We start from the raw sequence: 21,869 nt of genomic DNA, 5'->3' as shown, positions 1-21,869 counted from the left end.
CCCCGCGGCCTCTGCCTCGGTGGGCTGGCCGGGCCCCCAGGCTGTGCTGGGAGCTGTACCTGGGTAAGGGCCTGCCCTGGGCGCCACGGAGGGGCGGCCGAGAGCGTAGGAGTCGCTCTCAGAAGACACCAACTGCTCAGACGTGGACACAGGATGGAGAAAAGTAACCAAAGTCCTTTATTTCTCTCTACCTGTGAAGGTCGGGGGGAGGGGGGAGGGCTGGGCTGCAGCCCTAGTCCAGGAGGTCGCTGCACTCCAGGCTGTCCAGCTCGCTCTGCACGTGGTCGATGTACTGGTTGATCTCCTTCACGCGCCTGCGGTTCCTCATGATCTCGTCCTTGTGAATCTGAGGGGCAGACGGCGGCCAGCCTGTCAGGCGGGGATCGTGAGCCTGCCTTCCTGACTCCGTTCCTCCCTGCTCCAGCCCCGCGTGTGCGTCTGCCCCGGGGCGGGTGGCGGGCCTCCAGCGTGGGGTCCTGCTGCCGGGAGACGCCTGCCTTTGGCCGCGCTCACCTTGTCCACCAGGTGTGCGCACCAGGAGTTGACCCTGGTCACCAGCTCGTCCTCCCGATTGTCGATCTTCAGGAGGTGGATGTCGTGTGAGGCCCCGACCGCGTTAACGATCGTGTCCTTGTCGACAAAGAGCTGGGGAGCAAGGAGGAGCAGGTGAGGGCCTGGACCCGCCCCGAGCGCAGAGGCGCTGGAGCCAGAGGGGACGGGGCCCAGCTCCCCACAGGTGGAGGCGGCGCCCAGCCCGCATCCTGCTTCCTCGGGCCCGTCTCGGGTGACCACGCCGTCGGCCCGGCGGCACCAGTGACCGGAAAGGGCCCCTGGGCGGCGGGGCAGTCCCTGTGGGGAGCGTGCCCTCCCCAAGAGAAGGCAGGGCCGCCCCGGCCACCTCACCAAGGTTCTCCAGTCTGACTTGCCTGAAACTTGCCCGTCAGGTGGGCAGCACGAGGCCGGCCAAGGGGCACAGGGCTCCTCTGAGGACAGAAGTCCCATAAACCGATGGGTCTCTGCTGCCCCTCACGTCAACCCAGTCGGACCTGGGGTCCCATCTGGGCTCCTGCCTTGTTCCCACCCGCTTCCCCGCCGTGGACGACGCTGTGGGACGCGGCCCCCGCCAGGCCCAGCCGGTTCCAGGTGTTCACACGTGAACAGGCCACGTGTGCCCGGCACGGCTGCGGGTCCACGTGGTCACTTCCCAGAGTGGGGAGGCCTTCACTGGCGGCTGCTTCAGCTTTAAGCGGAGGCGCTTCATGTCACCAGCGACGGCAAGGGACCTGAAAGCTCTGCGATGTAGAGAGGGCGTGGGCGGGTGTGTACACGTGGGTTTGTCTCTCCTTCCGGGGTGGTTAACCTAACGATCTCCAGAATACAGTCTATGGATTTTGAAATGTTAGCGTCTCTGCAAAAAGAGTGTTCTGAGACCCTGTTACTAATAGGCTCACTGATGGTTAGAAACAGAAACCAGACTTCTATCGCCGAGGGCCTCGTCTGAAAGCCCCTGTCCTGCCGGGTCCACCACCCACACGCTCCCTGTCATCTCTGAGCCTCGGTTTCCTCGCCTGTGAAAGGGAACCACACTGGCACCTATCTCACTGTGTCAGCTTCGAGATGAAAAGGGCAAATACACGTCCAGAGCTGCTGAGGCAGCTGGCCCTCGGGAGGCCCTCAGTCCCTGTCAGCTCCTTGTGACTATTCCGCTTTACAGTCAGGGCTTGCTACCCCACGTTTTGTTGCTTAAACATAAGGAGACGGTGTAGCATCTCCTGCTACAGGTGTTCCTAAAGGACAGAGCTGATGGGCCCGCAGAGGGAGGGGTGTCCAGCGGGCTCGGCCGGCTGCCCCGTGAGGCCTCCAGGGTGGCACCCGATACCAGTGCTGCCCGGGAGCCCAAGGCAGCCCCTTAGCCCAGAGGCAGAGCCCCATTACCCTGGGGCCTGGGGCCACAGGCAGACCCAGAATGCCCACTGTGTCTACAGTGAGGGCACAGTGCCCGGGCTCGGCATCTCAGACTAAGGTTTGAATCCAGACCCGTCCTCACAAGACGAGGTGTCCTCACATCTTGGGTGTTTACCGAACTCCTCTGAGACCCTGTCTCCCCAGCTGTCCCATCTGTAGACCGGGTGGGAAAGCCACTTTCCGGGGTCCTTTGGTGAGTTAACCAAGCCCGTGCGGGCCCCACCCAGTCAGCAGCCTGGGTGTCCCGGGGCCGCGGGAACAGAGCCACCCTGGAAGCACCCGCCCAGGCTGCTCACCTCCCGTTGACTTCGGGGCCTCCTTTTCTGCGTGTCCCAGTCCTCAGAGAGGTGTCACAGACCCCGGAGCCTTGCGTCAAAAACTCCACGACCGCTAGGTGGTCTGCCAGGCGGCTCCAGGGTGGGCTCCTGGGGGCAGCCTTGCTTCAGGCTCGGGAAGGTGACCTCTCCCTGTGTCTGGGTGTTTGAGGAGGCCCTGCCACCTTGCCGCTGCACTGGCGACTGTCTCGGCCCCTGACAGAGGCTGCGGGGCGGAACTGCTGGTCCCTGCCTGCGGGACTCCGCCAGCACCTGACAGCGGGCGTGGTGAGGGCGTGGTGAACCCGGCACCCCGGGCGGGGGGCTGAGCGCGGTGGGGAAGAGGCCACTCCTGCCTTCCTCGGGGGCCTGTATGTAGTGTGAAGAGTAACCTAAGCAAGTCGACGCAAACACGATAGCTTGGAACCGTGACAGCGGCTCTGACAAGGATGAACGGCTGTGACGGAGAGACAGTGGGCCTTTGGGAAGGTGATGGGGGGCCTCTCCAAGGAGCTGGGTGTGAGCTGAGATCTGAAAGACGGGGAGGAGCCGGGTGCACGGAGGCCTGGGGGAAGAGTGTGTCAGGGGGCGGGGCGCGGCAGAGACCTTGCTCCCGGACTCACTGGGGGGAAGGAGTCCCAGGGTCTCTGGCTGCTGCGTGGAGAAGAGCAGTAACGCCAGGGTCCCGCAAAGGGGGGTGGTAGCTTGCCTTGGTGGAACGCGGAGGAGGAGAGAGGTGAGGGGGGCAGGGAATGGTGAAGGAAGGAAAGTGGGTGCCCTTGGCAGAGACGCAGCCCACCTGTTGCCGGCCCCCAGCGCAGGAGACCTGGAGCCCCGCGAGCGGGCAGAGACCCCAGCAGTGCTTCCCGCCATAGAGACTCGGGGCTGAGACGACCTTCCGGGGAAATCTCGGACCTCAACCTCTATTTGTCGCTGCCTCTCTTAGAAGGTGCCAGAAGCCCCACAGAAATGAGCTTTGGGAAAGCAACCTCTCGGTAAGTTGAAAGCACTTAATTATCACAAGCTCCTCTGTAGCTGGGCTGCACTGGGTGCCCACCAGCTGCTTTGCTTGTTAGCCTATTTCGCCTGCCTACCGCCCCTCTTGCAGATGAGGAGACTGAGGCTCCGGCAGGTTTTTCAGGCTTTACGGGGGCCGCGGGGCGGGGCTGCGTCTGCCTGGCGCCCGGGCCGCCCCGCCCACCGGCCCCGGCCCCGCCCCCGCGCTCACCGAACGCACGGCGTCTGGCAGGTCCTCGTCCAGCTCGCCCTTGACTATCTTCTCCAGGGTGCTGATGGCGATCTCCAGGAGCTTCTCGTGGTGGTGGTTCTCCAGGTCCCGGCACTGAGCCATCGTGCAGCGCGAGTTAAGCCAAGGCCGGGCTGGAGCAGGCCGGGCGCGCCCTCCCCTGCGCTGGGCCCCGTGCATCCCCGCCGTCAGGGCCCTCCGACTCGCCCGCCACGCACCCGCTCTGGGTCCCTCCTGGTCCGCTCCCCTCCAGCGCTTTCTGCCCGCAGCGCAGCAGCCGGAGTCCCGGCCCGCCCCTGCTGTGCTGGCGGTGCTCACACTCCGTTGTGACCTAAAGGCCTCCTCTTGGAACCGCCTCTCCCCGTCCTCTGGGCCTTTGCATAGGCTGCCTCCTGAGCCTGCCTGGGACGCCCTCCCCACCTTTCCAGCCCATCCCTCTGGCCCACCCTCAGGTCCTCACTTAGTGGACCCTCCTTCAGGGAGTTTCCCCGGCCCGCGATCGGCTGCTCCCATAGCTCTGTCACCCAGCGGGACTGTGGGCCCAGGAGGGCAGGACTGGGGTGGACTTCAGGGCCCTGAGTTCAGGTGGCAAAAGGTCAGGCGTGCCCCCAATGTTGGTTCCTAACCTGACATTTAACCCATCTCCTTGTAGATGATGTATTTGTCAGTGGCTTCAGCATAGAGGTCGCCCCACCCCCAGGGCGTGTGCACCTGCAGTACCGGGGGAGGGTGGATTCTGGGTGTGGTCTCCTGGTGAAGTCACTCACTAGAGCGCAGACGGGCCAGGACTCGTGCTGCACGCAGCGGCCTGCGGAGCCGCCCAGTGGGCATCCAGACTTCTACTCTCATAAGGCGCCTTTGTGCTGAGGGTCCGGAAATACTCCTCGAACATTCCAGGTGGTTGGCAAATCTCCATCCTTTGAAGGTGGGCTGTTTTCCTTGGTGGCAGTGGGAGGGGGCAGGCATGTGACCGCACAGGGAGCCACCTGGAAGGGACCCCACTTAGTTGCATCCTGCCTAGCTGTGAAGAAGCTGTACCCTTCTCTGCCTTTTGTTTAAAGTGCAGGCGCCTCCCCCCAGCCCCCTGCAGGCAGGGAGCAGTGGTGCGGGCCCTGAGAGCCCCGCGGCCTGCAGCGCCTCCCCGCAGAGGGGCATCAAGGAAAGGATATAGGCTTTGGACGTTTTCGACAAAGAGTCCCACCAAGTCGATGATGTTCCTTTCAAACATGTTAATAGTCTCCTGGAAATGATAAAGAACATGCATATTTAGACATGAACTCCACCGAACTGCACCAGAGCAAAAGTGCTCCTTACCACTCAGCGGAGAGTGACCGCAGACCTTGAGGGTAAAGACCACCCACCTGACCTTCCCCAGGTGGCACTGTGAGCCGACCCTGCCTCTCTCCCGACGGCTGCCCCCAGCCATCACCCTCCAGCCACTTTGCCTCGGTCACCCCCCGGGGCTTGAGTGCGACACCTTCTCCAGGCCTTTGCCTGTGCTGGTCTCTCTGCCAGGAGCCCCCCACCAACAGGCACACACAGAGCTCACCCCGTCCTTGGGGTTCTCAGTGGCATCTGCCTCCGTCACCCCCAGAGAAACGGGAGGGTCGCTAGGAGCCAGGCTGCCTGCCAGCTCCACTACTGGCTGTAACTCGGAACGTTGTTAACTTCCCTGGGCCTCAACTTCCCACCTATGAAATGGGTTCCCTTCGCATAGTACGTGTCTCACGAGGTTGTGGTGAAGCAGAAACGGGTTTCTTCACACAAAATGCTTTGCAAGGTGCCTGGCAGAGAGGAAACCCTTGGGAATGCCGGCTGTTACCCCAGGCCTGTCACCTGCAAGGCTCCCACCTCCCTCCCTGAGGGCACCCCTGTATTGCTGCATCTAGTGCTGAGCAAGGCGCCCGGGCCTCACCCAGAGGCCCTGGGGAGGGCTGCTACCCAGTGAGCCCACAGCGTGGGTCACGCCCCTGACCTACTCTAGACTCGAGGGGCTGCAGGGTGGGTCGACGGCACAGGGAATGCGCCTGAATCCGAGGACTGTCTACAGACTGAGCTAATTATACATTTTTCAAGTGTGTGTAAACCCTCTTGTAGTGAAAAAACATAGGGCCATTGAAAAGCACGGCTCCACTTAGTAGCTTTTTGGCGGCTAGTAAGTCAAGCACAGGTTCTGGTGAATTGCGGGATGTTGACAAGGGGGTCCTCCTGCTCGGAAGGGTTGGGAGCTGCTCGCTGCCTGAGCCTCCCGATGCCCCACAGACGTGCTCTGCGGCCCGGAGCCTCCCCGGCAGGGAGCGAGCGTCTGCTCCGCGGTGTGCTGGGAACCTGGCCGAGGGAGGCATCGAGGAGGAGCTGGCTGGGGGGCCACGGCAGCACGCGGGAGGCTCCGCTCATCACTGCTCTGCAGGCCGCGGCCTCGGCCGCCAGCTGCCTGGTAGACACACAGGTCGGCCTGGCCGCCCCGGATTTCACGTAGCGGCACTTCGTTAGGCTCCTCGCTCGCCCCGAGATGCAGCGACTACCGGCTGCAGCGCCGGGAGCCTTCGTTCTATCCCAGAGTCGGGGGTGAAGGGCCGGGTCCATTTTGTTCCTCGACAGCCCCTTGGGTCTAATAAAGGACTCTCTCTGCCGAGGTCTTGCACTCTTCCTAGACGGGGAGACCATTCCAGAGGAGCAAGCTCACCCCTCATGCTGCACGAGGGCCACTTGTCATCTCAATGACTGAAAAGTACCAGAAGCACAGAAAGCTTTCGTGTGACCCGCCGAGTGGCCCCCGGGAAGGTGCTCCCTCGCCAGGTTCCCGCACAGGAGCCGGGCAGGGCCGCCGCGTCACACGTGTCCCCGGGGCCCCACCTCACCTCCAGCTGCTCCACCAGCTGCATCTCCAGCGTCATGAGCACGTTGGCCAGCTCGGTGATGTCCTCGCTGTACTCCGCCATCTTTATCTCGAAGTTGGTCAGTTCAGACTCGTCTCGGATGGAGCTTAAACTCTGGAAACAAAACCTGTGCTTTAGGAATCCACAATTAAGTGTAATTCCTGAAGTGACAGGCGGCAATTTGGTTTTGTGGGCCGGAACTTGGATTCTGGGGTCGGACTGCCCAAGTCCGAGTGTCAGCTCCACCCCCTCCACGTCGGAGGCTGTCAGAGCAGAGGCTCCACCAGCTGGTGAGTTATTAGGCGTGGAAGGAACGATGGCTTCAGAGTCACGTGGACCTGAATTGGGACCCGGCTGGGTCACCGTGGGACCTCAAGTGACTCCCGTCTCCTCGAGTGCAGGGGCAGAGAGCCTGAGCTTCATGAAGCCTGGGGATGGGGTGCTGTCTGTGAGGTCCTGGCTCACAATGGGCTGACTCCCAGCCCAGCGGGGCTCTGCGGGGGAGGTTGGAACACAAAGTGGGCCCTGTCTTGGGGGAAGCCAGCTGGACCCCCGCAGCACCCCGTGTGCAAGTAGCTGCCAGGTCCGTCTGCAATGAGAGGTGCTCGTGGGCTGGAGAACGCGGGGGTCCGAGCCGCACCCAGTACCAGCCGTTCACTGACGAGGGGCCTGGGGGCTCGGCCGGCAGACGCAGTGTCAGTGGAGTGACCAGGCGTGACTGGGGGGCGAAGGGTGTTTGTGGTCGTGGCCACCCCATCTGGAGGAAGATCAGGCTCCTTCCCTGTATCAAGCCTGACCTGAAAGCAAGCGGCTTGCCCTGTGGGTCTCGGGTCATCAGCGGTGGAGGGGCCGGGCCTCTGGCGGGTGGGCACCTGGAGCGGGAGGAGGGAAGGGGCTGGGGGCAGGGCCTACCAGCAAGTGCTTCTCCTCGAACTTGGCGATCTTGTGCTTGCCCTGCTCCTGCTTTTCCTGGACGGCCTCCTGGACACACCCCATGAAGGTGTCGAGCTCCGCCTTCCGCTTCTCCTGCTGCTTCAGGCCGTACTCGAAGATGTTCAGGCAGATGATGACGAACTTGTCCTTGTAGGTGAGTGGCCGTTAAGGAAGCTCACGGCTGCCTGGGGGGGGCGCACATGGGGGTGGAAGCAGCTCCCGTAGCAGAGCTGCAGTTGGGATTTGGAGTATGAATCGGTGGTTGGGCATCTCCACCCTCAGCCTGAGGGATTCAGGGAGGGTCCTGCGTGGTGGGGGTGGGGCGACAGAGCAGAGGAGAGACCCCCGGGGGACCTGAAGGGGTCAGGAGCCCGGAGGCGGGGGAGCGGCCAGGGAGCTGAGCAGCGTGTTTCTGTCTCTGGGGCCCTGCTGTCCAGGCCGTCTCTGTGCTCGGCGGCCACAGGTGCACAGGGAGGCTGCGGAGGTCAGGGCCGCAGGCTCGGGGCACAGAGCCCCAGGTTCAAGGCCTGGCCCTGCAGCTGCTTCTGTGGCCTCCTCACTGCTCTGGGCTGAGGGTTCCACATCTGCAGCGCCTGCCACACGAGGGGCGCTTAGGTGCTGAGGTCAGGCGGGGCTGCAGCCGAGGGCCAGGCTGGGAGGAGAGCCGACCCCTCCCCGCTCTCCTGAGCCGTGGGGGTTTAGGAGCGGGTTTCTCTCTGTGACTCGCTGTCTCTGCTCAGCGCCCACCCCGAGTCCCTCAGCCACGATGACAAGCGCCCACCACATCCTCTGGGGGAAGGGATGCAGGCTCAGCCCACAGCTCCTAACTGCGCAACCTGGACAATTCACCCTCTCCAAGCTCAGCTTCCCCAACTACGAGAAGGTAGTTGGGGTCCAGTATAGCACCAACCACATGGGGTGGTTGAAACAGTTTTAAATGCTGGATGCAAAGCGCACAGCAGGAGCCCATAAACAAGGTAATGAGGGTCAGAGTCACAGACACGGTCAGCCAGCCTCCATCTCTGGCAGCCTGGGCCCTGCTGACCAGATACCCACATGTCCCTGCGCTCACAGCCGACCTGGTTCTCGAGGCCCTGGGTGTGCCACCTGAGGCCCAGAGTGGAAGGGGAGCCCCCCGGACTCCCACGCCCAGGCCCTGGGGGCGGCCGTGACCCGGAAGGGTATGTCTGCAAGAGCTCGCCCACGCCGGGCAGGTGGGACAGCTGGCTACCCTCCACGTCCTCGGCGTACATGCTGTCAAACAGGAAGGGGCCGTTCAGGTGCTCCACGAAGGCCGCCTGAGGTCAGAGACACAGTGGGCTCCCTGGGCAGGGCCCTACGCTGGGCACCGGGGCCAAGGGCGCCCAGCCCTCGGGAAGGCAGGCTGGGGAAGGGCAGGCAATGGGCCCGGCACAGGCGGGGGTCCAGAGGCAGAAAACTGAAGGGTGCCCAGCTTGGTCCAGCCGGAGGAGAGGCACACGGAGAGGAATGAGCTTTTCTGGCTGCCCACCCCCCCCCCCAACCCCCTGCCAGGAACCAGCCAGGGGTCTTAAGGACAGGGGCTGCTCTGAGAGATGGTTCCGGCAGAGAGTCCCCGGCCCTTGTGCTGGAGGGGGGCCTGGGGGCCGTGGGATGAGGAGGGGCAGGTCAGCGTGCTGCCCTGACTGAGGTTCTGGCAGCCCAGCGGCCCTGGGCACCAGCTATTCTCAATCAAAGGACAGGCTCTGGGGGCCTGGGCCCTGCTGACCTCCACGGCACTGGCCCATGACTGGTGGCAGCATCCTTGGGCGGGGGGGGCGGGGAGCAGGTCCTCCCACCAGTGGCCTCGTACCTCGTGCTCCGCCAGCTCCTCCCGCCGGGCCCGCTCATCCTCCAGCCGGGCCTGCATCAGGCTCTCCCGGTGCTTCAGCTCGTCGACGCTGTACTGGTGTTTCATCTCCGCCAGCTCTTTCTGTTGTAGGATCGCGAAGTGGCATTGTCACCAGGGTCGTGGGGTCCCTCCTAGCCGCTGGCCTCTGCCATGCCGTGGCCTCTCCAGCGTGGGCGGGGATCCCCTCCCCGCGGCCCTTGCCAAGTATTCTGAGCCTCAGGGAGATCAGTGGGGGAAGCAGCACGGGCAGGCCGAGGGTCCATGGGACATCCCTGGGGTGGAGGCGCCCAGTGCAGACTCGGCCGCTCCCCCAGGCCTCCCCGGCCAGGCTCTGGCCCCCTTGTAGGGCTGCACAAGGGAGAGGTGCAGTGGGTACCCGAGCCACAGGCCTGGGCATGAGGTCTCGGCCCTCGGCTCTGGGCCCTGCCACCTCTGGCCCTCCTCCACCCGTCCTGCGTATCCCCGCCTGCGCCGGGGGCTGCTGGAGCCCCAGGTGACATCGCCTGTGCTAAGGCTTCAGGTACAAGCACCGCCGACCCTCTGTGCTCCGGTATCTGCTCCTCCCCACCCCCGCCCCCTCCTCTCTCTCAGGACCATGGCCTGCACGCCCTGCCGTCTCCCTCTTACGCTGTAAGCCCCATGCCAGCTTCCAGGTCCCTGAATGCTCATCACATCCTGAACTCTGCTGAAAACCACAGGGTTCTCCACGGGCCTCCGTCTCAGCAGGACAAGCCCTGAACCCCAGCGTCGCCCTCCTGCCTGTCTCCCCCCCACAACACAGAAAGCCCCCCAAGCTCACAGCCCCCACCCGTTCGTGTGCTCTGCTGGGACTGTCCACCGTTCCTCAGGGCTGCGCCAGCCTTCAGGCACAGCCCTGGGCCCGATGGAAGTGCGGAGGCACCCCGGGAGCCTGCCCTCAGCCCTGGTCGGCCTCGGCTGGGCCCGGCTGTCCTGCTGCCCGAGCCTGGCTGCACCAGCAGGTGAGGGAGGGGCTTGGGGCTGGCCCGGGGACGGGCAGCAGCATGGACGGGGGTCCAGGTGCCCCTGCTTCGCGGGGCTCTGCTCTTACCACCTTTCCCTCATCACTGATCTTGGTGCTTCCAGGCAAAGCCTCTGAGCTGCGGAAGGGGGCTTTGCTTCCTGCAGCACAACGGGGTGCCAGGCTGGGCGGCCTGCCCCCTGTGGAATCTTCTGGGGAAGAGGAGAAACTGGCTGGGGAGGGGCTCGGGAACCGTGCGGCGTCCGGCTGTGCATGTTTTGCTTTTTGTTTTTTGGGTTTTTAAAAAATATTTATTTTATTTATTTATTTGGTTGTGCTGGCTCCTTAACTGCGGTACATGGGCTCCTTAGTTGTGGCATGCAAACTCTTGGTTGCGACATGCATGTGGGATCTAGTTCCCTGACCAGGGATCGAACCTGGGCCCCCTGCATTGGGAGCTCGGAGTCTTAACCACTGTGCCACCAGGGAAATCTCTGTGCATGGTTTTATGATGAGTGAAATACACCCCAGCAGCTCTTCGGCCTATTCCAAGCATTTGAGCCCACGCTGCCTTTCAAATTATTGTCTAAATGCAAAAAATAAGACTTGAGAGTCTTGGGACTTCCCTGGTGGTCCAGCGGTTAACACTCTGCGCTCCCAACGCAGGGGGCCCGGGTTCGATCCCTGGTCAGGGAACTAGATCCCAAGTGCTGCAACTAAGACCCGGCGCAGCCAAATAAATAAATAAATATTAAAAAAAAAAAAAAAAAAGACTTGAGAGTCTTGGAATTCAAGATTTCAGATTCTTGTCCTGTTCTGGGACAAGAGAAGGCCATGGTCGGAGGAGGGGCAACTCTCTGGGCACCCCGCCCCGGCTGCTCTCCGTGGACCCCCCAGGAAGACGCCCGTGAGCGGAGGGCTCCACGCTTGGCAGGTGGTGTGGCAGCCAGGACGGCAGCGTCAGCACCGAGACCCGGGGGCCAGCCCCCCTCTCTGCTTCCGCTGGGCTCCCCCCGAGCCCTGCATCACCTCAGGGCCCCCCCAGGCACGGGCTCCTTTCTCCCAGGAAGAGCTCCCAGGGGGAGGGGTGGGCAGGTCCCTGTCCCCCCACCGCCCACGCCCAGCACGCAGGGACATCCCGGTCCTGCCGCCAGAGGCCTCGTGTCGGGCGTGGTTCTTTTTCCAGGGGGCAGAGCACCTACAAACGTCATGCTGCGAAGGGCGGGAAGCTCACAGCAGGGGAGCGGGATAGAGGCAGGGGCGGTCAGGCCAGGCCGGGCAGTGGACTGGGGAGGGGGGCTTCCTCCCGGCCCTGCTGCCAGACCGCCGGGCCCAGCTCCCCACTCAGCACCCCGGCCGCGGGGTCCTGGGGGCCTCTCTCTGGGGCCGGTGCCCTCGGCTCGGAGGGCGCTACCGTGAGCGGTCGTGGCGTGGAGGCGAGTCCTGACTCTGCCCTGAGCTGCTGACCCCGCTAATCGCCCACCCTCGCTTGGTTCCCCGACTTGTTCACCCAGAAAAACAGACAGTGGCCTCGAGGTGGGAGGTGGCATGACAGCGACGGGGGCAGTAAAGGCACCTCGAGGAGGGCCGCTCTCCCCTCCTCCTGTGGACGCGCCCCTCCCCAGACGCCGGGGCCTGCACGCTGACCGCGGAGCTGGACGCACGAGGGCCAAGCTACCGTTTGGTCGTCGATGCGCCGGAAGTCCAGGTACACCAGGTCGGGGAGGTAGGCACAGATGCACGTCCTGTAGTCCTCGGCCTCGGCGACCGGGTTCCCCGAGAGGCTGAGCGTCCGCAGGTCCTTGAACCGCCGCAGGTAGATGATCTGGGGGGGGGGGGGGTCGCCTGTGTCCTCCTTCCGTCCTCTGCCCGCGCTGGGCGGAGCCACGAGGGAGGAGCCACGGGCTTTGCCCAGGACCCGTGGACCTGGGTCCCCATCTCCTCTTCTGTAAGGTGGGTGCAGGGATGTGGTGCGTAGGTGTCGAGAGGACCAAATGCCACACGCTGTGAGGGCCTCCACCTGCTCCCGTAACGCCCTGGCTGTGCCCATCGCTGCTGCTCTCAGAACGGGCGGCCTTTTCCAGCTGTAAAGTGCTGTGCAAGGCCCAGCGCTCTTAAATTCAATGGAACCTGATTTACAGTTGGCCTGGACCAACTGGGTGGCAGCTAGTGGGACGTCCACTGACGGCCGTTTATTCTTCCTGTTGTTAGTAACCGGGGGAAAGTCAGCAAGATGCCAGTACCTCATCTGACAGCATCTCCTGTGCTTTCCTGAAGGAGTGTCTTTGTCATTTGTTTATTCGTTCAACAAAGATCACTAAGCACCTACCAGGCCTCAGGCACGTGCCAGGCCTTAGGGACACAGTGGGAACAAAGCCCTTATAGCAAGAGCTGGCACTCTAAGGCAGGGGACAAGAATGTTTTAAAAGTAAGTAGAATCATTGCTGTTTGTTGTAAGTGCTAGAAGAACTCAGAGGGGGAGGGGGTGGAGAAGGGGCCTTAGGGACCACGACAGGGGGGTTTTCAGTTAGGACTGAGGCCTCTGAGGCCTGAGGGAGCAGCCAGGGAAGAGCAGGGGCGAGTGCATTCCCAGAAGCAAAACCAGCACAAGCAAAGGCCCTGAGGCAGGAAAGAGCGTCCTGCACCAGGAACTCAGCAAGGCCAGGGGAGGGAATGAAGCGTCCACGGCGGGGCGGGGCATGGCCTGAGAGCCAGTGTCCCCTCCACGCCCAGGCCTGGACCCGCGTCCAGTAAACTCTGCGGTGTCCGAGGGACGACAAGTCAGAGGGGATCTGCTCACGTGTGGCCCTGGGTACTGGACCGACCCAGACAGGAACAGCTCAAGACACTCAGAGAGGTTTTCACCAGCAAGATTTGGGGCTATTGGGGTGTGCCCTTAATCTGAAAATCCCTGAATAAGCACCATTTCCTGCAGAGCTCTCCTGTGCCCGGTCCTGTAGCAGCCGCTCAACCCGAACTGACTCAGCCCTCACACCGGCCTGCCCCGCAGGCCACCGCTCTCCCGTACAGATGGGCACGCGGGCCCCGGGCGCTGAGTCCCCGGCCCAAGGCCAGGCGGCCGGGAGCCCGTTAAACCTCAGCTCTCCACTTACACCTCCCTCAGCTGTCCTGTGTGTCCCCGTCCCGCAGGGCAGAGGGCAGCTGAGCAATCAGGTCTTGAACCCTGACAAGAGGTGGGTTGGGTTTACAGCCTCCCAGACCACACGGCCTCCGGGGTCTGGCCCTCAGACACAGGTGAGCAGCCGGCACCTGACCCGCCCCAGGCCTTTCACCTACACCGCCTGGCCCGCCCACCCCTCTGGTCTTGGTCCGGTGGGTGAGGGCCCGTCACACCGAGGGGCACCGTGGGGGAGATTTCTCCTGCTCTCTGTGCTGCTAGCTGTGGACGAGGAAGCCTGCGGCCTGCACTGCTGGACCAGCCCTGGGGAGCATCAGCCCAGGGCGATGCCAAGGGCAGCTGAGCCGAGAGGCGGGCCCGCCCCCTCCACGCAGCCCCCTGCTCCGGCCTCGGCCGTGGCTGCGATGGACGCGGCTGCAGCGCCCGTCTCCCCCCTGCTCTCACCCCGAGCCCCACCCTGCAGCAAGGCCGGGAGGGAGTCAACGCCGGGACGTGGCTCAGCCGCGGGGACAGGACTGGGGCTGACGCTTGGGCCCCGGCCCTTAGGTGTTCACTTCTGGACGCCCGCCCAGCGGCACGGAGCCCCCATCATGCACGGCAGCAGTGTCTGTCACGCACCTGCACGGCGGCTCCGGTTGCCCCGGGGTCACCCAGCGGCACCCAGGGCCCTGCCCCGGCCCTGCTGCCAGCTCACAGGGAGTGCTGGCAGGGGGAGCCTCTCCGGTCCGCAGGCAAACCTCCATTCCTGCTGCACTCATTCATGCGGGGGTGAGGGGGTGTTCCCTCTGAAACACAGGCCTGCCCTGGGCACACATAGCGTAGAGCCCACCACGGCTCTCCTCCGCCGCTCTGTTGCCTGGCCCTGGGCACCGCCCTGCACCCACACCCCGACCCTTCCAGTGACCCGGGGCTGTTGTTGGCCTCTGTCCCCAGTGAGCACGAGCCAGACGCCCCACGGCCGAGGGGTCCCCACCCCAGCAAATGTCTGCTGGGTGAGTGTGGGGGCAGGGAAGGAAAGATCCCACCGGGACAGGGGCACAAACGGACCCACACGTGGGCTCTCGTGGGCTAAGCTGGTGTGTGAACGTCATCGAGTCTGGAATTCTGGCTTTTCTGGGACAAGGGGAAGGTCGGAGGCTCAGCCAGCGGTCCCCCCGCCCCCCGGTGCCCTCACTCACGTTCATCATGTTGCCGATCTGGTTGTTGCCCAGCGACAGCACCTGCAGCTTGGCCAGCGCGTCCAGCGAGTCGATCTTGGAGATCCGGTTGTTGAACAGGCTCAGGTCCTCCAGGTTCACCAGCGTGTCCAGCCCCTCGATGGCCTCAATGTTGTTGAAGGACAGGTCTGGAGGACGGCTCTGGGTTAGGGTGACCGTCCTGAAACCAACCCCCCCGCCCCCCCAGCTCTGCTGCCACCTTCCCGGCCCCGGACTCGGGCAAAGGCTCGCGTCTGTGCGGCCCTCATTCTGGGATGGAAACTCCCTGGTGGGTCGGGGCAGCGCACCTTGGGGTGGGGGAGACCCGTGCGGGCCGGGCTGCCCCAAACTCCAGGCCCAGCCCCGGCTGAGACCTCAGGACCCCCTCTAGCCCAAGTTTCTTGTCTTTGGGAATAAAACTGCTTTTTCGCCACCACGGGTTTGGGGGTTTGGTTGGGGTTGGTGTCCTTGAACACCGATGGCCCAGAGGCCCAAACTGGGAACTTTTCAAGAGCTTCAGCTAAAGCCCTCATGTGTAAAGGGGACTCAGGAAGTCGGTTTGGCCTCCCTGGCGCCTCAGGGGACGCTCACCCGGGACACTCTCCCTACACCAGGCCCTCCCCGGGCGTTTCCTCGTTTGTCATCGCCTGCATCTTAGGGCTGAGGGGGCCAAGGTTCAAAGGGGCCTGGTGGTCACGTGCTCAAGATCAAGAGCACGTAAGGAAGGTAGGGTGCAGAGGGCAGAGGTAACGTGTACAGAACCGGCTAGCACGTTGGCAGAGCGGGACCTGAACCGGGTCAGCCTGCTTCCTTTCGCGCCTGCAGCCGGGCTCTGCTCTTTGCAGGCGTGCTGGTAAACGTTTAACAAGGGGGTAGGCGCGGGCAGCCCTGATCTGTAGCGCTTGCTGACTTCGGTGGTGTAAATACTCCCACTGTGGCCAATTTCAAGCTACCAACAGGACGGGCCTGAGTGTAAAGCTGGGACAAGATGTGGACAGTCAGCTTCTGGGGGCAGTGCCAGCCGGCTCCCGCTCACCCCCAGCGCCGGGACAGCTGACCGGGCCACCAGCCGGGCCTGTGCTTGCAGGTGGGGGCAGTGCACGTGGCTGGACAAAGGCAGGCTTCTGACTCTCTGAGGGGGTAGCCTGACCTCTTGCCAGAACTTTCCCCTCTGGCTCTCTCGCCCCCCCCCCCCCCCACAGAACACTGGGCATCACAGGGGCATCTCATGGGGACCCGTGACCCTTGTTTTATGTCTGCGAGACTGCAGGGCCTGGGAGCTCTTGCCTAAAAGCGGGGCCTTCAGAGGGGGTGAGGCTCAGGGTCTAGGCTGACCCGCCCCCTCTCCTCCTCCATCTCCTGGTGGTGCAGGTGGGCCGCCGAGCCCGGGACTCAGCATTAACGGGTGCTGGGCTGCCGGGAGGGCTTGTCTGGGCGAGACCTGGGCCCGGCAGTCAGGAGACCTGGCTCTGGTCTGCTCTGCTGCCGGTACATGCAGCTCCAAGTCCACCAGCCCCTCAGCCTCTGCACCCGTGAGATGACACGGTAATCCTGCCCCGGGGGGATTGCTGTGGTCTGGCGGCCATCCTCACAACCACAGCTGAGTGTCCTGCAAGTTGGGAGGGACCTCGATGCCCCAGGTTGCCTGTATTGGGAAGCAGCCTGACAGGATGGAGGGGACGTGGCTTTGGGATCAGACAGGAGTGGGTCTCGTCCCAGCTCTGCTGCGTCTTGGTCATGGAGCTCTGGGCAGTGCCCCGGCCTCTGGAGCCCCTAGGGTAGCTGGGAGGGCCAAAGAAGCCCTCTCAGTGGGCTCGGGAGCTCCCAGCCAGCCCCGCCCCTCGTTAGGTGCCCGCTGCCAGACGTGAGGATGCCGCCCGAGGCCGGCAGGTGGACGCAGTTCAGCAAAGCCCCTGCCGCCTTGGCAGTGAGGGCCGGACGCCTGGAGTCAGGCGAGCCCCCTGCTCGCTGTGACCTCAGTTTGCTCCCGTCTACAGTGGGGTTGCTGTGCGGTTAGGAGGCCTCCCACGGAAAGCGCATGGGCCGTGCCTAGCAGGTAGAAAGTGCTCAGCGCACGCTAGCACGGGGGTGGTTAGTTCTGGTTTGATCTGGGCCCCCCAAATAGCAGGGCCCTCAGTTATCTGTCAGCCTGAGTCTAGAGTACCTAGACGGAGTCCAGGCTGCTGCCATGAGCCCTCCCGGACTGGGAGGTCTGACAGCTGGGGCAGACGTTCTGCCCTGCGGTGTCCAAGCACATACGTGCTGAGCTTTGCCCAGCGCAGGCCCAGCAGATGGAGCTCCTGCTGCACCGGGGCCGCCCCGGGGCTGGCAGGGAAGTTCACCTGGGGGCAGCCTCGGGAGGCGTCACCACGGGCTGGGGGACGCGCGGGGGCCTCACCCAGCCAGACCAGGTGTGTGAGGTTCTCCAGGCCCTCGATCTTCTCGATGACGTTGTTGTCCAGCTGCAGCTTCCGCAGGTTCTCAAACTGCCAGAGGCTGTCGATGCGGAGGATGTCTGAAACGACATTGGACGCTCTTTGGCTGGTTCCGGCCCGGGTCAGGGTTAGGGTATAGTTCCAGCGTCTTGGGGGCCGGATGACTGATGCTGACCGTGGGAGAGGCCCCAGAGCCCCGCTGCCTTCCCCGGAGCGCAGGGAGCCCTGGAGGTGTGGGCCCAGCTCCGCGGAGCTCGGGGTCCCTGTTGGTGCTGCCGTCCGGGGCCACCACAGGGCCGGGTGGGCCCACGCAGGGTGGAGGGGGGCGGGCCCTCCAGCGCGGGGACTCACAGGGCTCCCCCTCGGAACACCTGGGCTCAGGACACGGGGCACGGGCAGGGCCCCCCGGGGTGACAAATAGAACTGAGGCTGCAGGGGTGGCCAGTCAACTAGTGGAGCCGTTTGGAGGGTGCTCTGGCCACATGGACGGAAATAGTTAATGTCTGTGCCCCCTGACCCTGCAATGTCTCCACCTGGAATCACACGCTGTGCGAGTGCCCGAGGATGAGGCCCCAAATGTCCATATATGGGGAGGGGATGAATCGCCCCCCAGAGGCAGCTCCTGACGTCACTGAAGTGCCTGACTCCACGGCCGCTGAAGACCACCCCCTGGTCAGGCAGCCGACCCAACCCCTTGCTCCTGAGCCAGGCGGAGCTTGGTCTCTGCCACGGCTGCCAAGAGTTCTAAGTAACGCTTAGTGTGACAAGCACACACTGTGTGTGTAAAACTCTAGAGGCCTGACCTTGTCCCCGGTTCTCTTAGAAACCACAGAGAGCTGTTGTTTACATGCCCCTTTTTCTATGTTTGCTTCTGTAATGATTCCCAAAACATAAAGTTAGAATATGCTCATTAAAAGAACTGAAATAATATAGAAGTGAAAGGAGTAAAAAAAAAAAAAAAAAAAAAGCCCTTAATAGTCACATATTCCGGGCAGCCGTTTCAATATTTATTCAGACGGGCAGGCGCCCCTCCCAGCTGCCCACCCCAAGCTGGGTCTCGGTGTGGGGGCGGTGGGCAGCATTTCTCTGACCCAGGGCCCTGTCCCTCCTGGTCCCCAGGGCCGGCTGGGATGGAGTCTCTTCCCCAGCTCTGTGGCCGCATTTCCTGGAATGATACCAGCCCCACCTGTGTTTCTGGGGCAGGGCCCAGCCCCGCCCCTGGATCTCCTGGTCTGGATTTTCCTTCTCTGGCCCTGGCCTTAGACCTATGGCTTTGGGTGTGGTTGACCCTGCAGACACCAGCCCTGGGTGGCTCCCTCACTCCTGGGCACCCTGCCTGGCGCACCTGTGTGCTGGCTCTTCTCTAGGCATCAGCAGTTCGCGTGGAAAAGCCAGAACGACACGAAAGAGCCAGATGTATTTGACAGCATGACAAGGCTGCCCAAAAAGCCCATTCAATCTTCAACATAGACACGGGATCTGCCTCTGCTGCCACCGGCTTGGTGCAGCCTGTTGTCATGGCCCCCTGTCCCTCCTCTGCTCAGGACCTCCCTGGGCTCCTGCCTCACGCACTCAAAGCCAGATACCTTCTCTCGCCCCCGAGGCTGATGCTAGCTGATCCCCGCCCGACCTCTGACCTGCGTCCGCACAGGTGCGCCTGCCCAAGGGCCTTGGCACTGGCTGTTCCCTCTGCCTCGACCGATTTGCCCGGGGCTCCATGTGGATCCCAGCCTCACCTCCTCCGTGTCTTGGCTCACCTGTCACCTCTGTGCTGAGGCCCCTGCCCGCCCGACCACACTGCACCCCACCCCCCTTCTCTCCTCTCTTGGCTCTACTTCTCTCAACAGCACACGTGTCCCCCTCCCTCGAAGGTCAGCTCCACGAGTCCCTGGTGCGCAGAGCAGCGCCCTGCCCGAGACAGGCATCTGCTACGTAGTGGGGGAGGGGCCGCAGAAGGAGGTCTGAAGACCACTCCGCCTTCCCTTTAGCCCTTTCCCGCTGAGAGCCTCGGGGGGCCCCCCTGCTCTGGGCAGCCTGCGGGCTCCATGAGGCCGGGCCGGGCCTGCCGTGCGCACCACATCCCCGGGCTGACTCAGTAACTCCTCGTGGTCAACTGGGTGACCCGGCAGGCCAGCGTGGAGGCCCAGGACACAGCAGGAAAGTGAATCAGCCCGGTCCCTCTGCTGTGACCAGCCCGCGCCGGACATGAGGGGTCATGGGACCCCCGCCCATCCGTCCTGCTTCCTCACCTACACCCTCTGCCCGACTCGCTGGCCTCCTTTAGTGAGCCGGGCACCGGGCCTGTGCTGTCTGGTCTCGTCCTCCCAACCAGCGCCTGAGACACGGATTCCAGTCACGCCGGTTCACAGGTGGGGTCCTGAGGACCTGCCTGGTCCCGAGCCACATCTCCCCCAGGCTGTCCTGTGCTCCGGAGGGGATGCCCCCCTTCTGTTTCCAGTCCCTCCTCTGAAGCTGCTCCCCCAGCACGTGGTCCTCCCCTGACCCCGCACCTTCCTGGCCACGCAGACCACCCTCCTAGGTCCCCCCCACCTTTGGGGACCAGCGCGGCCTTTGGGGCTCACTTAAGACTTGGAACGGGAGGATGTTACCTTGTTTTGTTCTTATTCAGAACTGGGAGTGTTGTGGCTGTTCTGGTGCTACCCATGCTCGGCATCAGGCTTTAAAACCGCCCGTGCTGGTCCCATGCCTTCTGACGCAGGCAGCCCGAGTGCAACCGCGGACGGCGGACCACGCATGGAATCGGGGCCCCCTGCGCCCGCCCCGCCCCGCCCCGCCCACCCAGGATACGCACTCTGGAAGTCCAGCTGCAGGGACAGGACGTCCTTGAAAAGGATGCCCTCCTGCTTGGCCAGCTGCCCGGCCTCGTCTCGCGGGCCCTGCTCCCCAACGGCCAGCTTGAGCATCTCATCATCCATCACCCTGGGCTCCATGTCGCACAGCCGGTTCATCCTCTCTGGAAAACACCACGTGTAATGAGTAGCCGCTACACGCTGTGAATAAAACTGATCTCCTTATCTCTGTTTCAGACCTGAATCAGACAATTATACAAATCTTTAATTACAAACCATGACAAGTTTGTAGGTGTAGGGGAGTGACAGCATACATGCAGGGACCTGTGCTGGCCAGGGGAGACCCCGCTGAGACCTGGAGGACGAGCAGGAAAGAAGGAAAAGGGGTCTGCGTGGTGAGGGTCCTGAGGTGGGAGAGGAGGAGACAGGTTCCACTGTGGCTGAAGCGATGCAGGGCTGGAGAGGCCTGCAGGAGTGTGGTGGTTATCCTAGGATCCCCGGGAAGCTCCTGGGGCTGACTAAGGGCAGGGACGTGATCAGACTTTAATTTTAAGAAGCTCATTCTGGCTTGTAGTACCAAGAACAGCAAGAGTTGTGAGGCGAGAGGTGACGGGGGTGGAGGTAAGATGTGGATTTTAGAGACCTCTAGGAACTTAATTTACATGAAGGACTGATTCTCCGCAGTTTTCAGGTAAGAAAATGGAAGCAGGTTAGAAAGGTCACGTTACATGCCCACGTGGATACATCTAGTACGCGGCAGAGGCAGGAGGACAGGCCCCCAGAGCCCATTTTCCTAATCACGACTCAACTGTGCCCAGGCACACTGTGGGTCATTCTCACAGTTCACACTGTTTCCCACAGCTGTTCGGGGTTGGGGCCAAAACCCCAACACTCCTTCCCAAGGGGGTTTTATCAGTAATTCACCACCACCCAGCCCCGGTGGCTGCTGACTTGCCTGACAATAGTGTTGTGGTGGGCGGGGAAAGCAGCAGAGAACCTTACACCTCCTCACAGAGAAACAGATCCTGAATTGTCCTGTGAAACAAGACCTTGGGATCAACTGGACCTGGAAAATAGAGCGCCTATTGGCCGTGAATTAATAAGAGAAACCCCACCCTTTACTGAGTGCTCACTGCGAGCTAGAGCACGTTCATGATCAAATTACAGGTCAGCTCTGAGAGCCATTAGAGAAGGGAGCCCTAATGCCCTGATTTTCCAGACAGGGAAACTGAGGCCTGGGAAGGGAGCTGCTGACAAGGGACAGACATGGACCCGGGCATCCACCTTCCAAGCCAAAACCCTTCACCAAGAGGAAGTCTAGGTCTAAGGAAGAGGAACAAGTTAGCGGCAGTTGAGAGGTCGTACAGAGGGTCAGTAATGCCCTCCTGAAGAAGCATCTAACGGTGGGCCGGGTACCTCTCTCTGGCCCGGAGGCCGGGGGTGGGACCTCAAAGGTCTCTCTGGGGCATGCGCCCGAAGGGAAGGCTTCCTCAGCTTCTCTCCCCACAAGGCCTGACGGCCCTGATCGGCGTGCGGCCGGGAGGGGATGCCAGGGGCCTGCGCGCTCTCCTCCAGGTGGGGCGGCCGGCGGGCTCCTCCGGGAAAAGGTCAAGTCCTCCTGCAGCCTCTCGGCCCCGGGCTCTCAGAGTCGCCGGCACTGTACGCAGCCGGCACCTCCTCGCTGAGCCCGGTTGCTAGGGGAACCAAGCGCCGCACTCCTTTGCTAGGGGGAAGTCAGGGAGTAGACATCCTGGGTTAAAGTTGACGACCACGTGATCACATTTCTGGGCGGGGAAAGTCTCCCAGAACCAATTAGCCGTAGAGAAAACAAATGCTTGTCCACTCAGCACTTTCTATGGGCGGGGAACTTACTAGCTTTGCCCATCCCCGGTCCCCCTCTTGAGTGACTGACTGGACTCTTGTCCAATAACATTAAGGACTCCCTGGATTGACCAATATATAAATGAATCAAAATACACAGACTCGCGTTGGGAGGCGGGCTGGGGGGGGTGACGGAGATTCCTGTGACCTAGGTCACCGCCCCGCCCAATCGGACGCCGCGGGGATGGGCGTGACTTCGCGGAAGGAGCTGTGGGGGCCAAT

The 21,869-nt window shown here is 62.8% G+C and overlaps 1 protein-coding gene across 5 annotated transcripts; it reads right to left on the bottom strand.

Moving 5' to 3' along the window:
- Positions 1-160: 160 nt before the first annotated feature.
- On the bottom strand, positions 161-21,494 carry DRC3 (dynein regulatory complex subunit 3). 5 transcript variants are annotated; one of them, XM_057535706.1, is made up of 13 exons: positions 21,183-21,494; positions 19,769-19,930; positions 16,920-17,036; positions 14,504-14,670; positions 11,865-12,011; positions 9,169-9,288; positions 8,525-8,635; positions 7,317-7,493; positions 6,387-6,518; positions 4,695-4,765; positions 3,508-3,631; positions 514-645; positions 161-346 (listed from the first exon to the last, which is right to left on the bottom strand). In XM_057535706.1, the coding sequence occupies exons 2-13, from the start codon at positions 19,923-19,925 to the stop codon at positions 233-235; spliced, it is 1,569 nt and encodes a 522-aa protein (XP_057391689.1). In that variant the 5' UTR covers positions 19,926-19,930; positions 21,183-21,494; the 3' UTR covers positions 161-232. The 5 variants fall into 5 exon arrangements, 3 of the variants coding, with proteins under 3 accessions (XP_057391689.1, XP_057391690.1, XP_057391691.1); XR_009006274.1 differs by lacking the exon at positions 161-346 and adding an exon at positions 2,262-2,390 and having other exon boundaries at positions 520-645; XR_009006275.1 differs by lacking the exons at positions 161-346; positions 514-645 and adding exons at positions 655-1,408; positions 2,262-2,390.
- Between the last annotated feature and the right edge of the window lie 375 nt (positions 21,495-21,869).

Source organism: Balaenoptera acutorostrata, chromosome 20, assembly GCF_949987535.1.
Source record: "Balaenoptera acutorostrata chromosome 20, mBalAcu1.1, whole genome shotgun sequence".
Lineage (NCBI taxonomy): Eukaryota > Metazoa > Chordata > Mammalia > Artiodactyla > Balaenopteridae > Balaenoptera > Balaenoptera acutorostrata.
Note: the sequence above shows the minus strand (reverse complement) of the source record. Positions and strands in the feature narration are given on the sequence as shown.

Coding starts and splice junctions, on each gene's coding strand:
- DRC3 (XM_057535706.1), bottom strand. CDS start 19,925: ATGAACCGGCTGTGCGACATGGAGCCCAGGGTGATGGATGATGAGATG. Junction 17,037..19,768: donor CCTGCAGCTGGACTTCCAGA/GTGCGTATCCTG, acceptor ATGTCGTTTCAG/ACATCCTCCGCATCGACAGC. Junction 7,494..8,524: donor GCGTGGGCGAGCTCTTGCAG/ACATACCCTTCC, acceptor TAACGGCCACTC/ACCTACAAGGACAAGTTCGT.